The sequence below is a fragment of the Cryptomeria japonica genome, chromosome 8 (assembly GCF_030272615.1).
Source record: "Cryptomeria japonica chromosome 8, Sugi_1.0, whole genome shotgun sequence".
In the NCBI taxonomy this organism is placed as follows: Eukaryota; Viridiplantae; Streptophyta; class Pinopsida; order Cupressales; family Cupressaceae; genus Cryptomeria; species Cryptomeria japonica.
The window spans coordinates 713,881,228-713,908,701 of NC_081412.1; the positions used below are offsets into that span (position 1 = coordinate 713,881,228).

The window sequence follows — 27,474 nt, forward strand, 5'->3', positions numbered from 1 at the left end:
ATACAAATCAAATTTAGTGAGTTTGATCTATCTCAACTCCCAATACAGGTAAGCTATTACATGTGAAAATATTATATTTTGTTACTCTTTGTATCTTCAATTAATTTAACTAAAAGGCTTTGCAGGTACTGTTCTTTGACTATTTTATCAGATAGATCACTCCAGTTTCTCCACTACATTCACCATCAAGAAAATGTGTTTCTGTGGGTTATGCATCTGTTACAAACCATTCACAGAAGTGTCCAACCAAAGACACAAATAATAGACCTTTTACCTTGTACTGGTTTCAGAAATAAAAAGGATATTATCTGATACATGGAGTCACAAATTGGGCTAATGAATCAGAGAAAGATTAAGATAAATACTAGAGAATGAACAAAAAGGTTAGGGAATCTGGGTATCAGAGTCACATGGACCAAGTTGGCAACAAAGCAAAACTTGCATTTCAAGAATATTGAATTCCAATAGCTTCAATTTAGCAGCAATACAAGATCTGGGATTGAATAATAATGAAAGTAACACTTCCAAAAATACCCATTAAGAGTGACAGTTCTTCATAAAGTTTAAAATCACCCAAGATGAATAAAGTATATTTAAGGGCGATTTTCACCTTTAAGTACACTTCAATATCAATGTAAACAATTAAAATAGATAATATGCAACCCAAATCAACTATCTATCTATATCGATGGAAATCCGCAACAGAACTAGAAAAAATATCTTTCAAGTACACTCAGCAACCAAATGAAGGTACTATATGGTACAACACTTGCACAAAATACATGAGCAGATTTCAGCATCAACAAAAAGCTCATAAACAGTAACATGACTACCAGAACATTTTGTGGTGAGCATCAACAGCCTTGACACTACCTGCCACTAAGGGCATATGCCCATAAAGAGAAACAAAGTCATTCAAGCAACGAGTTCGTCTTTCATTGTGTCCCTTTAAGCTACTAATACCAGTTGAGCCAATCTCAAAAATTTGACCTGCAAAATAAATCAGTCGTGAATAGCAAGTCTCTTGTTCAATCCAAAATTCAAATGTAGTCCATATTTCCCAACATACAGAAACACCAAAAAATATGATTCCAAAATGTCTACAACCCCACATGAAAATTTCTTTAAAATTCATTCAGATGTTTCTACATTGCCCAAAGAGAAAGTAGACTAGTCTCAATTTCCAATCCACCAAAATTACATGCAATTTACACATGGTAAATGTAACTATCACAGGAGGTGCAACAAGAATATTCACCATCAAAACTTGATATATTTAATAGAGCATGGAGCATTTAAATTTTTAACAGCTTCATCCCACTCATGTAATGAGGCACATGTTTGAAACCAACCCATTGGCTAATTATTCAACAAATTTACAGAGCTCCAAACTGTTATGGTTGAAAAATTAAATATAAGACACTAGGAAGAATATTCAATACACAGAAAGATAATATAATATTGCTTTGATTAGATATATATCTAGAAAATTATCTCAGGAAGAACACACCAAATTGCAGAATTTAAAGTGTATAAAGCAAAACTTAGACTATTGCTTATGAATATCAACCATTGTGTGGGGCAAGAAAGTGAAAAATTCACTTAGAAAATACAGTAAAATTAGAATTTGTAATCAGAAATGAATTAGAGTAAATTTTTGTAAAATCTACAAGGAACAATGTGAAATGCAAACATACAACTCTTAGTCATTTGGAACATGTTTGCATATTATCTGGCAATGCGTTTTTCACTTACTCTCATACTGTAATGTCCCCACTTTGGAATAGAATTTAATAATAAATAATAATAATAATATTAAAACAGAAAAGAATAGAAAATAAAATTTAAATTAATATATTCGTAACTTGATTAAATTTTATATTAAAATTTAATTAAGTTACTGAATGGTCAAAAGACATGGAAGGAAAAGTTGCGACTCCCTCAAACATGGGATATAAAAGGGAGAAGAGAACCTCATTTTGAGAGGGGGATAATTTGGGAATCAGAAGTGCAAATCTGATTTAAATAAGAAGTGCAGATCTGATTGTGAAAGGTTGTGTCCCTTTCAAAGGGCAGAAGAAATGAAGAGTTGCACTCGTTCAAAGGGTGCTAATGGTGAAAGGGTGTGTCCCTTGCCAAAGGGCATCCATAATGAAAAGGTGTGACCTCTCCCTCACATTGAGAGATATAAAGGAAACGAGTCAAAATCATCCAGTGAGATGATCATCGATCAGATCAGATCAGAACTATTATTAAGTTACAGGAATTGGCAGCCTCCTAGTAGTGGACATTACAGTGGTATTAGAGCAATGATCCTACCATCCTACAGGGTAAAGAATCTAAAGATGAATCAATGAATCATTCTAGTTAAGGAAAAAGAATCTAACTGTAACGTCAAAAAGTCGCACCTCCCAAAACATGCATTTCTCGCATCTTGCACTTTCCTCCTGCACTTTTTGTCCTGGATTAGGGCAAGACAGGGGCGTGGCGCCCTTGTACTTGCCCTATTTTGGGCCCCCTCCACTTAGGTCCTACATTGGGCTTGTCAATTAGAAGCAGGAAAAAGGTTTTCTATGTCGGCCTAAGATGGAAAATCAGTTACAAACCCTAATTGGTAAGTATATAGGATGCGTTTTCCCCTATCATTTGAATAAGTCAATGAGTTCAATAAGTTCAATAAGCCAAAGTAAGGTGAAGAAGCGTTATCGTCATTCAAGCATTCCTTTCAAGCATTGAGCATCTCAAGTCTCTTTTCAAGGCTAGGTGTTGCATTCAAGTCAAGGATTCAACCATTGAAGAGGACATCCCTATCAACATTGAAAGCATTCAATTCTGCAAACAACTCTATCTACATTTCAATTGCATCCTCTCTTGAGGTGAATTCTACTTCAGTCATTTACTTTCATTTACTAGCAAGTACTTTTCATCATTTGGTTAATTCCAAAACTGGGGTTTTACTTGAAGGCAAACCCCCAATCCCAATAACATTTCCTCTCTTTTCTGTGTGTAGGTTGCAGGTGCGCAACTGTATTTGCAGGTTTAAGCTTCATTTTTAGAGACGGAAAAACCCTTTTCGACACGCAGATTTTTCAAAGAACTGAGTACACTTTCAACACGGTCCCGACAAATTTCGCTCAAATTTATAGGGGATCTTCGTCTCGACATTTCACTGCTAATTCCAGGTGCACAACTTCATCCCGCATTTCTGTCTCAAGTTATAATCAGTTCTTTTCTATCTTTACACTTAGTTTCAATTCACTTAATTCATCCTATCCATTCTAAAAGAGGGGTTACTTTTACTTTCCAAATTTATTGCCAATTCACTTAGCATTCAGTCTCTCTCCATTGATATTGGATCTAGTGAATTCAACCCCACTCTTTTAAATGTAATGCATGAAAGAGGTTGAAGATGGATCCTTTGTGAAACTTTCACTCCATTCTTGAGGAGGGTAAAGCTTTCCACTTGATCCCCTCCTCCTATTTTCACCATTACACTAACAATATGTGTATTCACATCTATGCTCTGTATTTGCAGATATCCATGTGTATGCTTCGTGCTTTAAAGTGTATGCTCGATGTTTGATTCATATCTGATGTGTCCGTTTGCTCCACGAGTGTCTATGATTACTATAGACATATTTATTTAGGAACATTGTATTTGAGGTCATAGATGTGAGTCATGCTTCTAATCATAAGTTCTTAACATTAAAGGATATCTATGATATTGTGCAAACCATTTAAGAAGTGATGCAAGACAAGGATGAGAGAAAACTTGTCTTAAAATTACATAATTATGAAATGTATACGTAATTCATATTATCATTTGTATGAAGAATACCCTATGATGCATATGTTGAGAGAACTGCCATGGTAGTAATATAAGTACAAGAAGGGAGAATGGTGATGAGGTCCTCCTCTAGGTAACCCACCTCATGGTAATTGAGCAATGGTCCCATGAGGCCAAGGGGGCGTAGATAGAGTCCACCGCTCTTGGACTTAGAGGGGAAGGACGTTCAGGACACCCTATTGTATCTTTCCAAACTCCATCATGGTTGATTATTGAGGGAATTTCAATCACAAGAAAGGATAAGGATGGAAGTTATGAAGGAGAATGGTGATAGGATACCTCACTAGGTAGACCACCTCGTGGTAGTTTGACTGGTGGTCCCATAAGGCCAAGATGGCTCTAGCTTTCACTGCACTCTTGGGCCTAGGATAGAGGACCTCTTAGACACCTTATCGTTCCTCCTTACTCTCACTCTCTTATGATTGAGTTCCGATAAAGAATTTGATATAACTATGGCTAAGTTAATGTTCTTGATCCTAGGTATAGAGAATTTATGTTTGATATCCTTTTTAGAAGATTTATATTATGGTTTATATACATTTCAATGGTTTCCTAACCTATTACAGGATCTCAATCAGGTACGCATCTTGTTCCATTTGTAGTTTTACATAAAATGGTGATTCAGGGCAAGAACTAGGGTATTTACAAAAAAAGTAGCAGCATGTTTATTCTACGAGCGTTTCGAAAGCCATTTCATATGGTGAATCATTTTGAACATTCCATGATTATTGCTTGAGGACAAGCAATCTTGAGTGGGGAGGACTGTAATGTCCCCGATTTGGAATAGAATTTAATAATAAATAATAATAATAATAATATTAAACAGAAAAGAATAAAAAATAAAAAATAATTTATATATTAAATAATATAATTAAATTTTATTAAAATTTAATTAAGTTAATGAATGTTCAAAAGACATGGAAGGAAAAGTTGTGACTCCCTCAAACATGGGATATAAAAGGGAGAAGAGAACCTCATTTTGAGAGGGGTATAATTTGGGAATCAGAAGTGCAAATCTGATTTAAATAAGAAGTGCAGATCTGATTGTGAAAGGTTGTGTCCCTTTCAAAGGGCAGAAGAAATAAAGAGTTGCACTCTTTCAAAGGGTGCTGATGGTGAAAAGGTGTGTCCCTTGCCAAAGGGCATCCATAATGAAGAGGTGTGACATCTCCCTCACATTGAGAGATATAAAGGAAACGAATCAAAAGCATCCAGTGAGATGATCATCGATCAGATCAGATCAGAACTATTACTAAGTTACAGGAATTGGCAGCCTCGTAGTAGTGAATATTACACATATCTTAAATTGAAATGGTGCCCTCATAACCTGATTTCAGATGGTATCTGTACCTCAAATCTGCAGCTGACTATATACAATTCTAAGTAAAGCAGATCCAACAAATCTGTGATCATATATTAATAATTACATATAAATAGGCATTAAAGGAGATGTATGGTCATTAAGGAAGTGAAACTGTTTTCCTTGCAGGCCTTACTGAATCTTAGCACTACAGTCAGATGGTAATGCAAGATAGTGACTGGCGATTTCCATACTAAGGTGTTTGCCATTTATGTTGCTATTGAGTTGCCTTGGACATCAAAATCCTCCAACCTGGATCATGTTGATTTTTCAATGCACTCGATGTGGCCAGCAGAAAAGCAAAAGAAGACATGTTGCCATGTAAAGTAGGATCAGTGAAAATGCAGGTTGTGGCCTTAACTGAGAGACGGGAGTTTAGATCAACTAATGAAATGGAGCAACAGATAAATTTTACTGGCTTTGACACTTAATAAAGGTCATCCTAACTAAGGATGAACCACACTTGAAATTTTATATTTGTATGATTGATTTTTCCTTTTTTTCCAATTATTGTTTGTGGTTCTACTACTTTAAGAACATTGTGGAAAGTATCCCTTGTTAGAGGTATGGGCTCCCAGAAATGTCTAGTGGCTTCTTGCATCAAATGGATCTTGCTAATATTAAAAGCTGCACTAACAAAGATGGCTGCGAAAAAATGACATTTATTGTCCTCATTTGCATTATTGATCTAATGTTTGATATATTTTATTACTGAGTTTCAAACCAATTCATTCTGGTAGATAGTTTCAGGCTTCTTGACTGTCATCCTCAAGTTTTCCAAAAATGTCTTAATAGAGGCATACTTTTTTTATTTTTCTACACTCTACCAAAATAAAAGAAAATGAAAATTATTGCTGTACTTGTACAACTTTTTTATTTCACCTAGAGGATTCTTTTGTACAAAAGTCAACAACACTGCTGGAAATCCCATACTCTAGATGATTTATTATGTGAGGCATTTACAGGAACTCAAACAAGTAGCAAGAAAGTATTTTAAATTTAGAAAATGAATTGTATTCTCTAAAGTAAGAAACACACATTAAGCTAAGAATAATTCACAAGCATTGAACTAAGGGGCTTTAATAGCACTGATTAACAAGCAAGAATCATCAGAAAAGAATAACTGGCCATCATAATTTTTAATAGTTAGAAAAAACAGAACATAGCATAATGATAAAAGGCAGTGAGATGGGTTCCCCCATTAATCTGGTAAACAACAAGAGTTCATATTGAAGAAACCTGAAATGGTTAAAAATTTGAAACCCTCAAAGAGGTTTCTCAAATCTATCCTCAGGTCAGATGGCCTGGAAAATACTGGGGTTTTTATGTCAAGGGCTTTTATTGAGGCTGATTTTAGGAGCAAGTTGGGGGACTTGATTGCAAAACAATTCGTTCAAGACTGGAATTTTCATGTGGTACTTTAGATGATTTATCAGGTGAGGCATTTATGGGAACTCAAACAAGTAGAAAGAAAGGAATTTAAGTCCAGAAAATGAAATGTATTCTCAAAGGTAAGAAACACACATTAAGTTAAGAATATTTCACAAGTTAAGAAACAAGTAGAATAAATGGCCATCATAATTTTTAATAGTTAGAAAAAACACAACATGAGGATAGCTCAGAAGAAGCAATGGGGTTTGTGCTGATGGCTCTGATGGTACAAAGCATCTTCATCCGATTATGAGCTCAAGTGGAAATCCATCCGAAGTTTCAGAGAAGATGTGTTTTCAAAACTCTAGGGTACATGTTATATGCTCAAATGCACAAAAAATTTGAATGTTTCTATGGGTGAGGCCAAGTTGAGGGAAGAGATAACCCTTCATTTGTTGCATCTAAACCTAAGGACACCCTACAAGGAGTTTGGTGCATCTAAGCCTAAGGACCCCCTACAAGGGGGATTTAACAAACAAACAAACAAAAAAGAAAAAAGCAAGAGAGGTCTTACACAAGCATTATTAGCCACCCAAATTAGTAGTAAAAAGTTTGAGATCCATCAAAGGAGTTGTACTTAAATGGCCAAGCCATAGTTCCCATGATGGAGATCTATATTTAAATCCCCCAAGTGACATCTCTGTGCCCGAGCACATGTTGCAGCAGTATCCACACAAAGTTGTAAGTGGCATAGCACAAGTTGAGTTGTATGGGTGTGGGCCCCGAAACCTATTAATAACCCACAAAAGTGATCATCTAATTTTTTTTTTTAATTATCAGATATCACTAGTATGGTTCATCAAATCGCATCTTAAATGACTTACGGTAATTAACTAATCAGAACATTAATACATATAAAGTGGTGGCACCTATGCAGAAAGTTTTTTAAGAGCTGATTTCATTGTTCTGAGCAAATAAAGAAAACAAAGAAAAGGCCAAAATGACCAAAAACACTGTTACATAATTTAAAAGACAAAGCATTGAATGCACAAAATACACATTAGCAGAGCTTGTACCAGGTTCTCTTACCTTTCACCCAGATGGGAGGAGCACCAGTTGCATTTGCGACAAGGAAAGACATTGCAATATCTTCACAATTCCTGTCATATTGAACATAAATTAAAAATCAGACTAATGACATAATAATTTTTTTAAATCATAAACATGTGAAATTAAAAAAGAACAATTCACTTTTGACATCAAAGAGAGCTTATGAAAAGCACACGTTTGAGCAATTAGTGCAAATGCATAGCATACCTTTCCCTGATTACATACTCTCGAATAGCTGCTGGCATCTGATTAGTGTACATATCTAGGTACTTTTTGTGTAAAAATGCTGCCTTCGAAAGTACCATGCTGTATGAACCCATCCACCACACAGACCACCATCCCCCATATGTGAAATGTTTGGCATCATTTTTCTGCAGAAACCAGAAATGTATGATAGCCAAAAAGCCATGAAAAATTTCTTGCAAATAATGAGAACTGTTTGTTAAAAAATGCAATTAAATAATTACACATTATCGCTAAAATTAAACAATACCGGTGATTGTCCAGCCATTTTATCATTTTAATAGTTCAATCATGAGGAATCTTTCACTGAATACTGGCAACTTGAAAAACACTTTGCCTTTTCTAAAACTGAAACATTCTAGTCCGGTTACTTAAAGCCCAGGTTGACTGCTGACTTAGTTTCAATAGATTTCCTTTTACCAAAGCTTGATTTTTCCCGAAAATTGGATATTAATGAATTTCAATGCTTATTTTGAACTCCATAGCAGCTGGACATGTGGGCAGTGGTATATTCCTGATATTTTACAGTTTGAGATGAATACATAGAAGATGCAGAAGAATAATTGATATAATATTCTAAATCTCAAATTATTCTAACCTGCAAACTTATAGAAACTAATCAAAACAAGTGGACTCAAGAAGTGCACTTCAAGATCCCAGATAGAAATTAACAAAAAAAGAAGGGATTCAAGACGAGCACTTAAAGATTCCAGATGCATATTGCCATACTCAAGCAGCCCCTGAAGTATATCCAGGGTATACCCAACTGTCAAGCAAATGTCATAATAGAAATAAGAAAAAAACAAAGATATATAAAAACTTAAAAAAAAACAATAAATGCACAAAACTAACTAAACCTAGGCTAACTTATTCTTTTTATATTTTTTTATTAATTTAATATAGACATACCCAAGCTTTTTCAAACCTGGGGCACAAAAAAATTGAGAGAATAGTACACTGGTCACTTGCCATACAATCTAAGAACCTACCCAACCTTTAAAAAAACGACTCATTCCTTTGTTGGGCTAGAATTTGTCAGGACTCAAGATCAAAGAAAAGAGCTGAAAATGAAACAGCGGTTCAACAGAACATGCCAGACAAAGCTAAATGATTTAGAAGTGTCAAAAGAAAAATAGTCTAACAGAAATAAACATGCAAACATATGCCTTAAAACAAAGAACAAAAAGGCATTGAGAGCACTTAGAAATGTAAAAAAGGATTCTCTACCAACTGTAATTCAAATATACCTAAGTGATATTAATCATCATAGGAACAAGTTAAAAGTTAAAACTTTATGTGGTAACTCCCCCTTGAAAATTGGGCGATAACAATAAGGTTTGGAGCATGCTGATCGAATTAGGGTAGAGAAGTAGATCAGGCTTTGTTTATTCTGTTAGTATGAGATTATGAACAAGGGTTTGGAGCAGTTTTGGTAATGTACCTAATCTCCCTTGGATGGAATTAGGGTAATCATGGAAGTAAATTCAGAGGAGACTCAAAAGGAGGTTTGTGGCTATCAAAATGGCTGGCAAGCAATGCCGGCCATAATGATGAAGAATGGATTGGCATATTCGGAAAGAATGGAGAACACCTTATTTTAGAGCTAGACATGGAAAAACTTAAAGGTGATATTCAAAGACTCCTCTTTAAAGGATTGCTTTATAGATATTTGGACGTTCAAATTGTTTGTGAAAGATTTCCATGAATGGGCAAGAAATAACTACAAAAATCATGGGGATTACTAGATCAAATCATGTCTCAAAAGATATTTATATATTTTATAATTATAATTATATTTACTAATGAGGCATAGGGGTATTAGATCCCACGGACTCAATTTTGTGTAGGCAAATTGCAATGAGGTCCCTGGGGTAATTGTCACTGCAAAAAGTATCTTTTCAAGAGTAGCCCTTTAGTGTGTATGACTAACAGATAAACTAGGGGGAGCTTCAACATGCTTCTAGAAGATGTGTCAAACAAGTGAGGCAACCAGTTCAGGATAGGATCTAGAAACCTTATAGAACTTTGTTTTTGGTCCTTGGACATGCAACTCTAGAATATATAACTTTGTCAAGGGGAGTTCACCAGGAGGAACCACCATAATGGGGAATACTTCACTGTTGAACTCCCCACTACCCACTACCCAAGGCAGCTTGTACATTCAAGAAGATGTTATTGAAGCATTCTAGAGTTCAGAGATCTTCCAGCTAAATGGTGAAAAGAAGCCTCAGAGGCTCATGGGACTAAAATCCTCTAAGTCTCTGAGAAAATGAGGTTCCTAAAGAAGAACTGAAGTTGTGGACAAGTTTCTTAACAAGGCACAACTTGAGGATAGCACTAGGCACATCAAAGATTCCATTCAGACTTGGGGATTCAATGACAAAATCAGGGAGGAAGAACAAATCATGGAACTTGTAGATGATGCTTACTCTAACAAAGACATATTCTAGAGGCAGAGATTGAGGATTGGTTGGTCACCTGGTTGACTTCAGGAATAGAAATACAAAGTCGTTTCATTAGACTATGGTGAAATGAAGACTAGTCCTAGGGATCCTTAGATTGTGAATTTGGAGTTATCTTCTCAGAAAAGCTATGTTTGAAATACTGGGTAATAAGGCACCTAGTCCTAATAGTTGTCCACCATTCTTCTTTCAATGATCATGGGAAATGGTGCAGATGTGATCAAGGTGATGGTAGAGTCTAAGATTTCTAACAAGATTCTTAAGTATATCAATGCCACTCAAGTTATAATCCCTATGGGGGTTGATCCTAAATTTTTATTAAGTTTAGGGTAATCTCTTGGCAGTACCCTCTATAAGATTCCTGCTAAAATAATTGCAAATAAACTAAAGCCTATTCCTCTACACATTACTTTTCAGGAATACGTTTTGTAAAAGGGAGACAAATTCTTGACAAGATTTTTGTGCTTCATGAATTTATACACTCCTTAAACAGTAACAATAGGAAGGGGATTTTGATTAAGCTAGAAAAATCCAAGGACTGCAACAGTATGAGTTGGGATTTCCTTGAGAAAGTGCTTAAAATATTTGGCTTTTCAGGGCATAGGAGAGGAGTAAAGAAATGTTAATTTAACCTGGAATTTTATGTATTGGATTGCAAGAACCTTGCAGGATTATTCAAGTTATTGAAGGGACTGAGACAAGGGGACCCCCTTTCTCCCTATGTGCATATTGTCACAGCTAAGGTATTGGGAAGCCAAAGAACTCATAAAGAAGCAAGAAGAAAACAGAACTTGAAAGGAATCAAAGTGTGTGCAACAAGTGAATATGTTCCCCATCTTCAATGTGTGGATGATACCATGCTGACTGCCAAGCCTTCCCTTTATAAAATTATGAAGTTGCTTTAGGACAAACTATTAACAGGGGGCAATCTAAATCTTTCATTATGAATATCAGAAATAGGGAACAGAATTACTTTGCTAGGATCCTAGTCTCTTGGGTGTATGTACATTAAAACCTAATATTTGGCATGGAATATTAGGAAAAGTAGAGAATAAAGATGAGCAGTTGGAAAGGAAACTAGTTATCCTATGTGAGGCAGATAGCCATGATAAAAGATGTTCCCCAAGCTGTTTCTACTTTTTGGTTCTCCAATGCAAATCCTAAAGAAGCTTCATAAAGAAACCAGTCAAGTTATGCATCTTTTCTTGTGATAGCAAACTAAAAACAATGAAAGATTCCCTAAGTTGGCGGGTAAAACATTTGCCTCTCTAAGTCTACAAGGTTCATAGGAGTTAGAAATGGCAAGATGGCCAACCTGGCTTTAAATGAGAAGGTGGTGTGGAGGCTCTATGGAGAAAGCAACTCTAAGTGGAATACTATGATATGTAGGAATTATTTGTACACTGTGGATCTGAAAAGGATTTTCACAACCACAATGCTTCCAGAAAGCTCAGGCTTTTGGAACAATGTGGCTTATGCCAAATCAAGGCCCTCTTTTGGAAGACTGACACCAAGGATAATGCATTGTTTTGAGAGGATGCCTAGCTCAGGGATTATTCAATCATGTGTCATCCAGAGTTAAAAGAAATCAAAACAAGGCGTCTCAAATCAACGAAAATACCTCTAGAAGGTCTGAAAATATATTTGTTAAGCTTTAGGGTTGGAATAATCACTTGCAGCTGGATATGATTTGCTTGTGGAATCCTACCAATTGGCATCTAGATCAGAGGTGTGCAAAACATAGTTCCAGGACTTGTCGAGTCCCGAGCCGAGTGACCCTAGCCGAGTCTCAAGGACTTGTGACTCTCCAGGACTTGCTCTAGGCAAAAATCACTAGAAATTGGTTTTTTTGCCGAGCTCTGCCGAGTTTTTGCTGAGTCTTGTCAATTTTTTGCCGAGTCCTGAGTCAGGTCAGCCTTGCAAAACAATATAGGAATCTCAGACCTAGCCTAAGGCTAGAGTGATCTTGCAGGTTGCAATACAAATAGAGATTCTAATTGGAGATTGGCTGAGAAAAGGAGGATCTTTTGGATCCACTAGAAGAAAGCTCCATTGTAATGAGGAAGAGGATGCTAACCATCATCTTCTTAATTGTCCTTTCACCAACAAGGCATGGAATATTCTGATAAGTAATTTTAAGATTTGTTGAGTATTTCCTTGTAAGCTCTAGGCGCACAATACACGCTGGAATTGAAGTTCAAATCAAACTACTTAATAGCCATGTGGGGCATAGTCTCAACAATGGTGTGTTAGAAGGTCTGCTTAGAGAGAAACAGAATAATTTTCCAAGTTAAAAGAACAGCACAGGAAATGAAACGGGTGAAAGAGAAACCTGTTAAGGAAATTGTTTGCATTGCCAAGGTTAAACATGAAGAGGAACAAAACCCTATGGCCTCAAAGCTGTGGGCTCTAAAAGCATGATGATAAGGTTTATTTATTGGTCTTTCATTTCTAAAACCATGAGAAAGAAGGTTTTGCAGCTCCCCTCAGAAGTCAGTATGTCAAAGTTAAATTTTGTTGGTGCCTCCAAAAGGAACCCCGGATCCTTTGGTGCTGGATTTGTCATCTGAAACTCTGAGGGGATGGTGGTCATTTTAGAAGTGGCAATTTAACTTTATTTATATGAGTCTTTAACCCATATACCCCAAGTCAGCCTTAATCCTTTTTGGCGCCAATTTGTTTTATTGAGGCGTGGTGCATTTAGTGTGGCGTGGAGGTATGGGGCCGGACTTGACTTGGGGGCACATTACCCCTTTAAGATAGGACCCAGTCCTATATGGGTTCGGATGTTGCCTTAAGGCAATCCGAACCCATCTTACCTAGTTATAAACAACAGAGGATGCCATCAGCCTTGAGCTGGAAGAGATTCAATCATTGAAGAAGAAAAACAGGAAAAAATGATAGGGGATGGTAAGGTTAGATGGAAAGGAAGGAACTCAGGATCCAACCAGAAAATAAGAATCTGTTCATTAGGGTGAAACACCTTGAAAAGGGGGCTCAAAAAATTAGAATGTTGGTCTCCAAATGTGTAAGGCAGAAGATAGTTGATCCCTCTTGTGTTTTGAGGGAGGAAACATATCAAGTGGACGATGCAACATATAAGAATCCCAGAGGCATTGGGTGCTCTAACGATGGCTGAGATAAGCTTGGAGGATCTTAACAGGTTTTTGTGAGAGAAATTTTACAGTCAATATTTCATGGGAAGGAGAGAAGAATCCTTCAATGATGTTGAGGAGGATATGACATGTAGTCGATAAGGAAAAACTTTTTCTAAATTTTTATATCTGGTTTCTTGAGAGGTGATATGACGTTTAAGTAATAAATCAGCTAGGGACTTAGACCTGACCCCTAATGTTAGTTTGTTGGCTGCTCACCTGTTTCCTTGAACGCTGACAATCTGAGACTGTCTAAGGGTGAAATGTCTTTTGTATATCTGTGTTTGGGCATTCTCACTTTTATTGATTTGAATAAAGTTTGCCCTTATTAAAAAAATATCATCACAAGAATAACCTAACAGCCAATGCTTGTGTGGTACAAAACCCACCTTTCTGTCTAGAGCAAATTGCCATAAACTGAAAACACAAGTGACCAACAAAACACAAAATAAAATAAAGAACAAAAAAAACATTGGGACCTGCTTAGGAATGTGAAAAATGATTCTTTACCAACAGTTATTAAGGTGTACTAAGTGATACTAACCATCATAGGAACAAGAACCAAACAAAGCAGTGCATACCTTAACCCAGTGCATGCGTGGTACAAAACCCACCATACTGTCTGAAGCACTTTGCCATACACTGAATGCAAACTCAAGAGTAGAGCAAGGAAATATAACATCATCGTCAACAGAAAATACAGCATCTGATTTTAAATCCGGGATTGGCCTAAATCTATTGTTGAGGTTGTCCACTTCATTCAGGTTAAACCTGAAGTCAGGTTTTTTACTGCTTTGAGATTTATGACGCACAATTCTTCTAAGATCAGCCTGAAGAGTCTCTGAGGGTGGTTCAATCTCACTCCAGACCACGTTTATTCCATCAACACTACTACAACCTGCATAGTGTGAAACAGATTGCTTCAAAAGGTCATTCCTCTTCCAGGTATTAATTAGCACTGTGTAGCCTTTCCTGCAAGAAGAAAGAAAACATGGACAATAACTTTTATTAATCTTCAAATAAGCATTTCATAGAAAGAATTCTGGATTCCATTCAACCAGAAACCAATTTAACAAAATATACAAAAAGATCTTGTATAAAGACATTAGATTTGTTAAGTATTCGATTCCTAGTTCTAGATTCCTTCATTTTCCATGCTTTGGAGACAAAAGTTAATTAATATCACAATATAATCTTCACCTCTTGCATTTATATATTACATCTTCTGGTAGAATCTATATAACAGAGTGCACACATCCTATAATATTGTGTAACAGGGATTTTTACAAAAGATCTTTTAGAGAAAAATGTAATTAATATTAAATATACAAAGTACACCTTATTTGCCTTTTCTCACCTCAAAGAATAGAAAACGGTAAAAAAGAAAGTAACAGTGTGGCAGTTGGAAACTTCTAAAGAGATGATGTAAGAAATTTAACTTCCTTTACCAGATTGGAAAATAAGCATCTAATCAACTTCCATTATCTTAGGCATTAATGTCGCCACTAATCAAGGGGATAAATCTGGGAGTGATCCAGTATCATAAGCATAATGAGTGTTGCTCAGCTGATCAGTTTTCACTGTTTGAAAATATTATACCATATACAAAAAACATTTCACAACCATTAGACAAACAAGAAGATATGTTATAAAATGGCATCCTCTCTCTTCTTGGGGGGTAGATTAGTTGCAATTATTGTGGGAATGCAGCTAAAATCTGACTGCGATCCCCTTTCTCGTACCGGAGCCACCCCTACGTGGAAGTCCGGTCTTCTGAAGCACTAATCACAATGAACTCTGGTCGCCATAGAATTGTAGGGGCTTGGCCACCTCTCGATTTCTTTAGGCCAAACCAAATGAAGCCGTTTGTCAAGCCACTGAAAGCTTGACTGGGGATAGGCTGGGAATGGAGCCATTACTATTGGTCTTGATTCCGGGTTACTTATAGAAGGGGCACGGATAGAAGCGGATCAAGGCGCTCATGGGAGGAAGAAGGCTTTGAATGACCACCCTACTATTTGTAAGGGGTTCTTTCTCATGACTGCGAGGAGCTCAATTCCGGGCTGCTGATGAACAGAATTTTGAGCCACGCTAATTCCCGACTGATCGATCAATGACTTCAGGGGAGGGATCGGATGGCCGATGCCGGATGAAGCCGGGAGAGAAGAAGCAGGGACCCGAATTAATTAATTTTAATAAGCCCCATAGAATTGTAGGGGGTGGTCAATTCAAGGGTACTTGAAACTTACTTAGGTCCCAATCCCTTGTAAATTAAAAACAGATCAAGGATTCAAATCCTGAACAGGAATTCAAAGTGCAGGCTTATGTAAACATGGCCACACTAGACCAACTGACCAATGTTTTTCTATGCATCTCTCCTAAAATTTTCTGCTGCTAACACAACCGTGATCCTTTTGAGCAACCTGATAACCCTGCTCTCAGACCAATTGCCTTTCCCTAAATCATTTCTACTTTGACCACACATTTCTCTTCCCACCGGAGGTCCACACAATGTGACTATTGTTGCACACCCAAGGAAGCTTTTGTTACAAAATTACAGAGTTAGATCCAGAAATTGGTAATATTAGTTATTATGGAATGTGGAAACTTCATGGTTTTAGTTGACAGAAATTTTTAATGAGTACTTGTTGTGCGAATCGCACACCCATCCCCGTCTTGGACAGGGACCCCCAGTTTGTGCCTTTCTGTCCTGATCCTGAAATTTGTCTAAGTCTGGAATTTCCTGATCCTGAAATTTGGCTAACTCTGAAAACTGAGGAAACCTCCAAAAACTAGAATTTGCAATATAACTCCTGGAGGGCCGAAACCACTCTCAAACATCCTGAAAGTATATATGGAATATAAGTATAAGAAAGGAGAAAGAATGTTATATTCCATATGCTCAATTTCGGACCCAGAAGCCAAAAGTTGAAAAAGTTGAAAGTGTTTCAAGGTCCGAAATTCACTTTAAGTGTCCATTTTCGGACCCTGGGGCTGAAATTTCTAAATATGACAAAATGGCGAAAAGTTTAAATCGGACGCATGAGGTCCGAAGGTCCAAAAATCACTTAAGTCCGATTTTCGGACCCCAGGTCCGAAGTTTAAATCGTGAAACGTTTTAAAACAAGATAGTGCTTTGCTCCGAAAAGTCACTTAAGTTCTTTTCGGACCCCTGCGTTTAAAGTGAATCGCGAAATGTTTAAAACACGCCCCAGGTCCGAAGTTTAAAACGCAAAATGCCTCCGCCCCCCGAAATCACTTAAAACCTTATTTTCGGACCCCAGGTCCGAGGTTTTTCAAAAGGGCGAAATGTTTTTTTTAAAAAAAGGACGCACTAGGTCCAAAAGCGCAAAAGTCCATTTTCGGACCCCCGAAGAAAAGTTTAAAGTGCGAAATCTTTTAAAAGCGCCTCCAGCTCCGAAAGCGCGAAAGTCCATTTTCGGACCCCTGGGAAAGGTAAAACGTGAAGTCCCATTTTCGGACCCTAGGGGCGAAATGTTTGAAAATCGCAATTTTTGCAAAATATATGTAAGCTCCGAAATTTGCAAAAGGATGGCAAGGTCCGAAATTCGCCTTAAGTCCTCAAAATCGGAACCATGAGCCAAAAGTGAAAGGTTTTGAAAATTCAAAAGTTTAAATACTCCAAATTTGCAAAAACGCCAAAGGGTCCGAAGTTTTTGCAAATTTCAAAGGTGCCCTCCGTTCTCCGAAATTTACCAGAAAAGCATGAGAGTTGAGTTTTAGAATCTGCAGAAGCTCTTCAAACCTCCAGAATCGCGCCATAAACCCATTTTAAACGTCCAAGACTCCAAAGGTAAAATACGCAGAAGTAAAAGACCAAGGATCAGATTTCACAATCGAAGAGAAGGAGAAGCATTTTCAAGATACATCTCACGAAGAGCTTCTCAAGCCAGACGTCGTAATTAAATTCAATGTTTGTTAAAATTAAATTATTTAATTTTTCAAATTGATTTAATGAAATGAAATTGGTTGATCGCAGGACGTCATCGAAGAACCAGGAGAAAGACCTGAAACGCAAATCGAGGAAGGATCGCAATTCAAGGCCAAGCCCTGAAGATTGGAAAAGAAAGATACAGGAGCGCAAGAGCAACCAAGCATTGGGAACCGTGCCGTTGAACAAAGATGAAGTCCACCGGCGAAATTGGAGGCAAAAGGCAAAAGAACACTCTGAATGCTGCAAGTTTATGCATTCTCAGAAGGCACACAGTTGGATTTAAATCCAAAAATTCAGTCTTAAAGCTGAAACTACTTTATTGTAAACTGCCTATGGGTCCCGTGCAAGATATTTTTGTGGATAACTATTCCCAACCACCAAAAAGACCGGATAAACCTGAATTAAAGCCAAAAGTGGTTGGTAGTTGAGATAGTTGCTGGTTGGATAACTGAGAATTAATTCGGCATTGGTCAGGGCTGTCAGCTTCTGGAAGACAGATCAGGACCCTTGGATGCAGTCCATCCTGGCCTCTGATTCAAAATTGTAATATCTATAAAAGGCAGAGGCCTTTCTTCTGTAAAGGGTTAGATTGTTAGAAATTGCTAGATAGTTAGATTTTAGAGTTAGAATAGGTTAGATCTTAGCAGTAGCATAGAGATGCTGCAGGAATTGTTGTAATAGGCAGTTAAGATCAATATATGAACATTGATTTGGTGTTTATTGTCTTGTTTTCATCCTGTTTGCATGGTTTCTTTCAGCATTTTAGATAGATCTTTCTATTTTCGGTGTGCAGGTATTTGATAGATTCGGGCTCATACCACTGAGGATATACTGATTGTGTATCCTTTTGTGTGGTTAACCTGAGCCTTCGATTGTGCTTAGTTCAATTGCAGGTGTCCGTCTGAGCTGCGCCAAAATTGGGTGCTTAGCCGTGCGTCTCCAATCTGAAAATCTTCCAAGTTCCTTTGAAGATTGCACCGTTCCTGCAAGGTTGTGAGCCATTCTGGCCAAGCAGGAATTGGTTATGTGGAATCCGTCTACCCGCATACCCGTGTTGTTAGTTTTAGATCTCCTAACCCTTTCCTTTTGCTCTTTATTGCATAATTCAAGAATCACAGCAGACTAGCTTGTTGCCAGTTAAACGTAAGTCCCCCTTGTGTTTCCAGCATAAACACATCAAGCCACTGAGAGATCCCGCAGTCAAGACCTGACAAAAGAAACCTTGAGGTAGTCTCCTTTGATCAAACTTAGAAAACAGCATTAGAGACTTCCTTATCTCAAGAGAGAGTAGGATAATCAGTCAGCTATTCTATTCTGCGTTGGCCGTATGAAGTTTGCAGCAATGCGATTTCGTCCACGTCAACAGTACTCAACAAATCTTATCTAAAAACCCCCCAATTCCTCTGTCATATGTGTTTTTCATATTTAAATTTATAACCATTTCTGCATTCAAGTGGAGAAGTGCTTCATTTGCTACAATTATGCCATCTCAAATTTGTCAACCATAAACAAACCCTCATTGTTCCTCAGAAATTAATTTGGTTAGACAGAATTTAACTTTTGAGTGCATTTGCCATTACTTTTGATACAGACTTGTAGTGGGTATTGCCGAGTGGTGTTGGGCAATGAAGAGTCGAAGTAGAGCAGTGATTCTTTTTAGGGGATGAATACCAAGAAATTTATATTTCAGTCTTTACAAACTATCTTCTTGATTCAGGATTTCTCTGCTGTCTCTACTAAATACTGACAAAAATTGTGCCTATTTTCCTAGAAGAGTCCTGCCTAAAAGCCATTTGGACCTGGGGCCTTATTAGTTGTACAGGTGCAAAGAGTTTATAATTATCAGCATCGTTAATCAAAATTGGATTTTCATTTTTGTTTATAAGCTATTTTGATTGTAACTAATTCTATTCCTCAGATTTTTCTATATCCTTTATCATCATTAATTCTAGTAACATCTTTAAAGTTTAAACTTCCTCTCTGATTTGTTTGTTATTTTCTACTAGTCTTCCACCCATCCAAGCTTTTCAGATGGCTGATTCTGTTTATGTTCCTTTTTTCAATATGTGCAAATTTAGTATTTCTCTCTCCCTCCTTAAGAGTCGCCACCCTAAACTTTTGTTTCCAAATTTTAAATTACTTCTCATATTAAATTAGTTTGCAATAAAAATTAGTTCTCATACAAATATTTTTGTGCGAACTGAAGACACATCCCCGGTTTTGGGGTACAGGTCCCATATCCCATATTCCCTTGTTTTAGGGGCTTCAGGACAAGTATTTGTCATCAGTCCCTAGCATAGCACAAATTCGGAAACATATCCAGGGCATCCTTTTCTTCAACAGTCCTTTCCAGAACATCCAATTGGTGTTTCTAGAAGACGGGACACCTAGTCATCCCTCAAGCAACTTAGGGATGCCAAGGAGTCTCCTATGGGAACAAGGACTGAAGAGCATCTAGTCCATCCAAAAACACATCTCAGTTTTAATTTTTAATTATGTCAAAAAATTCTGAATCTGCTTATTTAAGCGCATTTTCAAAATCAGCAACTACAGGGGCAGAAACAAGCTTCAGAGAAGATGGTTTCGGCAGCAGCAATCTTGTTGCAGTTTTAGGAACATTTTTTGTGCGCTAGGAGTGCGTTGAATGTTTATTTTCTTCAAAGCTTGACATTAATATACCCCTGCGGCTATATTGCAGTATAGGAAACAGATCATAATTCGAAAACTCAAAGTTGGTAAGAACTTGGCAAATCAAAATTTTGACTCAGACTTAAAGATTCAGTGAAAAATCAGTAAATAAAAAAAATTAAATAAATACACAAAAAACTATAATGATGGAGAGATGCATAAAGAAAGAATTTAGGCAACACATATGTCTATTTTGATCATAGTAGCACCACTCGAAGTTGGGATTGACTCAGCAAATCAAAATAAAAATCTTCTCAAAATTTAATTAGGAGAGTAAAAACTGCTGAAAATTTTCACAAGTGAAAACACTGTTTTTTGTTATTTCAGGCCAAATAAAGGGAAACATCTGCTTTCCCACCTAATGCAGCCCAATAAACATTTTACGTTTTGCTTCTTCAAATCATAGTAGCAAAAATTGTTATTGGCAATTAATCAGCAAAACAAAAGATAATGATTTTTCCAAAAAAAATGTTTATCTAATTGGGGAACAATCAGGGGTTGGGGTTAGGGTTAGTTAAAAACTCGGGTTAGGGTTATGAAAAAATCAGAAAATAGCTTCAAAAAAAAATTAAACTCAGAAACCCTAATTTTTAACCAGGAAAATCACCAGGAACCTTAAATTTTTTTGTGATTTTTCGTGGCCAAAACTATTGACCATGCTTCTATGAAAAACCTGCAATTTTCTGCTGCAAAAATTTGCTTTCAGGGACAATTTCTAAGTTCAAACGAAATCACAATTTTTTTACTTTCTGTAACTATGGTTTTTGCAAATCCAGTGAGAACTCACCAAGTTTGCAAACTATGAAGCAGACAACTGAGCAGAGGCTATTAGAGCCTAATTACATACACATTCCAGAGTGCTAAACTATTTATATCATTGTCATTTCACAATCTTAGACTTTTAAGTATTTTTAACTAGCATCTTTATATTTTCGTTTAATTTTAGTAAAACTCAGTTCTATGGCTAGGCCACTACAGAAACAAAAAATTTCGAAGGAGGGATTTTCTGGTAATCATGAGGGGATTGATTTTGATATTCTCCTTTTAAATCCTAAACACAATCATGTTATTCATGGGAGATAGGAAAGTGCTAAGCTATCAGGAAGCTATTTTAGTGTTGAGTGATGGGGAGATGGAAGTTGAAGATGAATTGGCAATAATTTATTGGCCTCTATTTTGGAATAACAATACAGAGGAAAGATGAAGAGAATTAATTATCTAGTTTATCATAAATGTATTTGGACACCATTAATATAGACCTGTTTATGAATCCAAGGAAAATATGAAGACAAAGAAATCCAAACGAGAGATGATGAATGAACTAATGCCTGGTTAAATTTCCACTTGTCCAAACTTCAGTGCTATGGCTAGGCCACTACGGAAAGGAAAATTTCAATAGGATGGATTTTCTGGTAATAGTGAGGGCAATGATTTTGATGTTCTGCCTTTAAATCCTGAGCACTCTTGTGGTCTTCACAAGAGGTAGAGATAGTGTTAGCTCTCAGGAAGCTATTTTAGCGTTGAGTGATGAGGAAATGGAAGTTGAAGATGAACTGGCAACAATTTATTGGCCTCTATTTTGGAATAACAATACAGAGGAAAGATGAAGAAAAATAATAATCTACTTTTTCATAATTGTGTTTGGACACCATTGATATAGACCAGTTTATGAATCTAAAGAAAATATGAAGACAAAGAAATCCAAAGGATAGATGATGAATGAACGAATGCATGGTTAGATCTCCACTTGTCCAAACTTCAGTGCTATGGCTAGGGAAAGGAATACGCAAAAAATTAGCATACAAAGGAATGAAATGGAAACCATACTCACACCCACTCCCAATTCAAAAATTAAATTAATTATTAAGTTCAAAATTTTGGAAAAAAAAAATTATCTAGTCCGAGGGATCATGATACAGTAGTAACGGGGAACACTTATATAGCATAGCCCAGGCTGAAATTCCCGCCACATAAGGTAATTCTTACATCTATTGGACATGTGAGGTTATCTTGTAATACTGTATTGGCCATACCCTTTCCCTAAGTATTACCAAGCTAGAAAAATCAAAGCATCTAAAATAAGTTAAAACTCCACTAGACATGTGGCGAGGTTGTGGTGATACATTCTATTGCCTATGACCTTTCCCAAGATTTACCAAGCCAGAAAAACAAAGAATCTCTAATAAAAATAATTAAGATGATAAATCAACGAGTGCTTAAAAGAGTTAATAGCAAAAAATATAATATCTAAAAATAAAAAATATAAGAAGCAGCATATTATGCTAAATTCAAAGACAATTAACTTAAAACACTATTACATGAAAACCTGAGCAAATACGTCGATGGGATGAACTGTAGTGGTAAAAAGCAAATGGGCTTCCAAAAGCAGAATCACAGGATCAAACTCAGCAATATGACAAAGTGTTGTAACTGGATGGAATACCACAGCAAAGTTGCTAGAAGCGGCATACACCAAGTCAGCAACTTTATCGCATATCTCAGCTGAATTTATAAGAGTTAAAATTGGGTAAAATACCACACAGTTGATTTGATGACTACGGTGTACCTCAAGTCACCAAGCATGCCACACGTTTTATAAGAGAATTTATGTTACAATATGTTGAGATTAGGAAAATACTACAGCCAATTTGCTGGGTGCAGCATGTCCCAAGTCATCAAGTATGCCGCATGTCTCTGATAAATTTATATGGTGGAGTCTTGAAATTAGGTAAAACCACAGCCAATTTGCATGAAATGTTGAAATTGGGAAAAATACAATAGCAAAATTGCTAGATGCAGCGTACTCCTAGTCACTGTACATTTCATGCGTACCAGCTGAATTTATATGATGTTAAAATCGGAATAGATAACAAACAGGCCTAACGTGTTGAAATTGGGTAAACTTGAAAGTCTTGGGAGAAGACGGCAGGATCAATTTCACAGAAATTGTAATCCTAGGTATAAGACTGGGTGCGAGTACAAGTGAGTGAAATTGACAGATGAGATGCCGTTTGATACATGGCTGGGTGCAAGTTAGGGGTAGTTTGATGGACGAGAAACCCCTGAAAACCAAAGCAAATGGTTATCCAGAAAAACAGAAATTTACCGAATACAAAAATTATGAAAAATAATTAAATAAAGGAAAATCATTCTTAAATATAAAAATTAAATCAGTATATCCAATCGTTAAATAAGACCACTACCAAAATAAGCAAAATCGAAATTAACAGATCAAGAGAATAATAAACAAATATCATGCCTGGGGTGTACTATCTACAATAAGTACTTCAAATTCTAAGATCCTTTGAAATTTGCAAGGGATATTTCAAAATTATTAGGAAAAAGAAAACCTGGACTGTGCGCGTGCCGGCAGGAGATTATAATGTTTCCATCCCATAAACGATGCGGCTCGGCCGGCAAGGAGAATAATAGCAAGAATAACACAGATTGGAAGCAATATTTTGATTCTCACAGAGCCGATATGAGTGAGCAAATGCCTGAGCTTCTGAACGAGTAGCAACCTGTTATACGGGCCTCGCATTCCTCCGGCCTTTTCTTTGGCAGGGGAATAAGGAAGACTGCTGTTATTATTCGACATGCCGATCCCATAATACGATGCTTCACGCCCTCGAATTCATGCTCCACAAGAGAATTTATAGAAATGCACGCCTCAGTTCATGTTCCAGAAAATATTCGAAAAAAATAATTGAAAATTGGCTGCAGTGAGGGGTTTTCGGTATTAGATCGCGTGACCTCTTGATGAGAAAGGAAAATTCAAAAAGCTTGAGATTTGTTGAGCTTCTCTCTTCTGGTGCTGATGAGAAACAAAGCTTTTGAAAATGAGATTTGGCTGTGATTCAACTGCGTGACGCCTTGCTTACAAAGAAATTTTTCTTTAAAATTTTATTTTTATTTTTATTTTCAAAAAGTTCCAAGCTTTCACCGGTTTCGATGTGGCCGTACGGCTTATTTTAACTGAGCATATTTGTGTGATTTTATACGAATTAACTTGCTGTGTTCCTCGCTTGTGTTTTCATATTTTGTTAACGTTTAGTTTATGTTTTAATTGCGAATTGGTTGGTTTTCCCCCAAGTTAGCTTTGAAATTTGCACGTTGCTTCCAAAAGTAGACATGTGAGTTGTTATATTTAGTTTGTTATTATATAGATCAAGAATTTTATTTTTATAATCATTTCCATCGTCATTTGTTTTCTTAATTGAGTTTTTAACTTATTTTTTAAACATGTAAGGTAAGGGGACTCATTAATTAAGGATAATATGTATTTACGTGGCCTTTGTTTTTGTCACCCTTATTTCCTTTAGTTTCTTTGGCTTGGAATTCTAATGGTTGTGAAACTTTGGTCAGATTTCAACAAGGTTCTCAAAATCTTACTAAATTTCAATTAAGTTATATCACATTTTGATTTTGAAATTGTGTGTTTTCTTTTTTTGTTTTTGTTTTTCTCATCAATTTCAAAACTTATGTCAAAATCTAACATGGTTTTCATAGCCTCATATGTCTTTGATAAAGTTCTTGAAACTTTTTATTAATTCTAAAAAAAAATTTTGTTCCAAAGTTTTAAAGTGTCTCTTTCTTTTGTTTCAGCTTTAGGCTCAATTTACAAAATCTTTGTTGGAGGTTGACAAGGTTCTCACAACCATGTTAGGACTCGACAAAGAACTCATTACCATGAAGGAGTTTTCACTACTTATAAAGAGAAGTTTCAAAAGCTCATGAAGTTGATCTTTGGTTATGAAAAGTGTACGTAGGAAAATGTGGTGATCAAAACGAATAAATTGAGATCAAATGACCTACATACCAATGAGACTCTTAGTGCAAGTATAAACTAATTTAACTTCCCAAGGGGTGTCCCATTGTTCTCTATCTCACAAGATCCCTAAAGCCAATGTTTTGTTCTCAGATCATTGAGCAAATGACTTAGGAATGACAACTCCAAGAACGAGTGATATTGTGATCTATATGCATGAATGCATTTTAAGATCTATATGATATGATAAAAACTATGATGCTTAAGCTAAGATTGAGATAGTGATATGATAAAGAGATTAACAAATTATCCTAACATGATATACTAGCATGAATATTCTATAATATGAAATGAAATGCTTCTAAATGTTATGATGATATTTTAACAAAGAGAGGCTAAAATGCTTAGTAAATTAGACTATAATGTAGATGCATGAAACTTGGATATGGAGAATGAGGAATGAGAGATCTATTTATAGGGAAAATAGGGCAATTGAGAGTTAAGATTGAATAATCTTAACAATGGCTAGGATTGAAAGTTACTCAATCCATGTTTACAATTTTCACCAATGAAATGGTGACAATTGTCAACAAGAGGTAGCTTGAGAGGAGATGCAAGAGGCATTAAATGCCTGAGGAGACATGAAGGTTACCTTATGAGGTAAGGTTATGGTTAGGCTAAGGTCATCCATTGGATAAAGCTTTTACCCAAGGGGTAAACTCTTGTGCAAGGGTTAATAGGATAACCAAGGTTAAAGCCATGAGTGCTTGATAAGACCCTTGGGTTAGATGAGGGTTAAGTTAGAGAGAAATTCTCTAACCATGAGGGGAAGGTTGAATTAACCATTAATGGTTTGGAAGACTTTGGGGACAAATTTGGGGAACTCAACAAGTTAGTTTGTTGAAGAAATATAGTCTTTAATGCATTTAAAAGACTTTCTTCCAAATTTGAGAAGTGACCTCCTCAAATTTAGGGATATGACATGATTAGAGGGATTAAAGCTAATTGATTATGATTAGACGGGTTCTAAAAGAATGATTAGGAGGCAAGTGAGAAATGTAGGAGAGGGCAAGTGGGAGAAAAAGAATTTTAATTAAAATGAAATGTTTTATTTCAACTAAAATAGATGCAACTTGCATAAATACAAGTGGGGGGATTTTTATAAATAAATTAGATTTATTTATATGCAAGGGTCAATTTAATTAAAAGGAAGAAAGGGGAATTAATTAAATAGAGTGATTTATTTAATTAAAGGCTAGAAAAGGTTTAGATGAATTTAATTAAATAAATTGAATAATTTAATCTATTTAATCAAATAAATGAAAATGAAGAAATTAATTAAATAGGATTTAATTAATAGGAGGGATGGGGTTAAAATAAATATTAAATATTTATTTAAGAAAGTGGTCAGATTTATACATCTACATTTGCCCCCCTTTGAAGTGACATGTGTGCACATGTTGATTCAAAGAAAATCATTGGATATGCTTGCAAAATTTGATCGATATGATGTCGTGTGCCAAAATGTTCGATATGATGCCCCAAATGTAGATTTGATGAACGATATTGATGATGCCCCCTCGACAGATGAATCAAGGGTCCAGATGAAAAATTTGTGATCGTTTTGAATTGATTGCGATATGAGAATATTGAATGCATTGGATACCCATTATTGATTCATCTCCCGAAAAAATATGTTGATAAGGTTAATAATGAAAAAGTGGGAGTAAAATACATGCCCCACTGATTAACCCTTTGATTTACCCTATTAAAAGGTAAAAAGTGATTTTGAAAAATCATTTGCACACTTGTCTTCTTGTAATTGTGACATTTGGAGCTCTGACGATGATGTTGATTTCATACTCATCTCACTGATTCAAGCGCATCGGGCGATACCGGTGACCCGCTGCATATGGCCCACCAGTAAGTGGCCAAAATCCCTCTTTTTTTATTAATTTCGTTTATTTTTGTCACGTTTTTATTTTTATTTTTTTAGATCGGATTTTGCCGTTTTAGTGTGTAGGGTATAGAGTTTAGCGCATACGAAATATATTTTAGCGCATACGAAATAGATTTTAGCGCGTAGCAAACCCTAGGTTAGGTTTAGCATCCGAGTGCCAAATGCTAGCGCGTGCAGGGGGTAGAATAGCGCGTAGGGTCATTTTAGCGCATACGAAGCACATTGTAGCATAGGGTGGCACAGTTAGCACATTGAGTGATTTAGCGCTTTGAAGGAACAGGGTAGCGCGTAGGGAGTGTTCTAATGCATGGCTATGTTTTAGTGCGTAGGGATAATTGTTTAGCGCATTCACTTAAAAGTTTAGCGCATGTGTGGCAGTTTAGCGCTTTGAAACTCTATTTTAGTGCGTAGGTCAAAAAATTTGGAAAAATTGTGTTTGAAAATGCATCGTGAGTCCGATGAATTGGATTGCTTGTGTAGATGTCAATATGGGTCCGTCCATTGTTTGATATGGGTCGTGAATTGATGTGAGTCCCGTTTTCATTATGATGCCTG

At 36.3% G+C, this 27,474-nt stretch overlaps 1 protein-coding gene across 1 annotated transcript; it reads right to left on the reverse strand.

Moving 5' to 3' along the window:
* Positions 1 to 443: 443 nt before the first annotated feature.
* On the reverse strand, positions 444 to 24,101 carry LOC131071264 (glycosylinositol phosphorylceramide mannosyl transferase 1). Its single transcript, XM_058007033.2, has 5 exons — positions 23,542 to 24,101; positions 14,130 to 14,520; positions 7,896 to 8,059; positions 7,668 to 7,738; positions 444 to 990 (listed from the first exon to the last, which is right to left on the reverse strand). Exons 1-5 carry the CDS (start codon positions 23,787 to 23,789, stop codon positions 830 to 832), a joined length of 1,035 nt encoding a protein of 344 aa, XP_057863016.1. The 5' UTR covers positions 23,790 to 24,101; the 3' UTR covers positions 444 to 829.
* Between the last annotated feature and the right edge of the window lie 3,373 nt (positions 24,102 to 27,474).

Coding starts and splice junctions, on each gene's coding strand:
- LOC131071264 (XM_058007033.2), bottom strand. CDS start 23,789: ATGTCGAATAATAACAGCAGTCTTCCTTATTCCCCTGCCAAAGAAAAG. Junction 7,739..7,895: donor GAGTATGTAATCAGGGAAAG/GTATGCTATGCA, acceptor TCAATATGACAG/GAATTGTGAAGATATTGCAA. Junction 991..7,667: donor TCCTCCCATCTGGGTGAAAG/GTAAGAGAACCT, acceptor TTTATTTTGCAG/GTCAAATTTTTGAGATTGGC.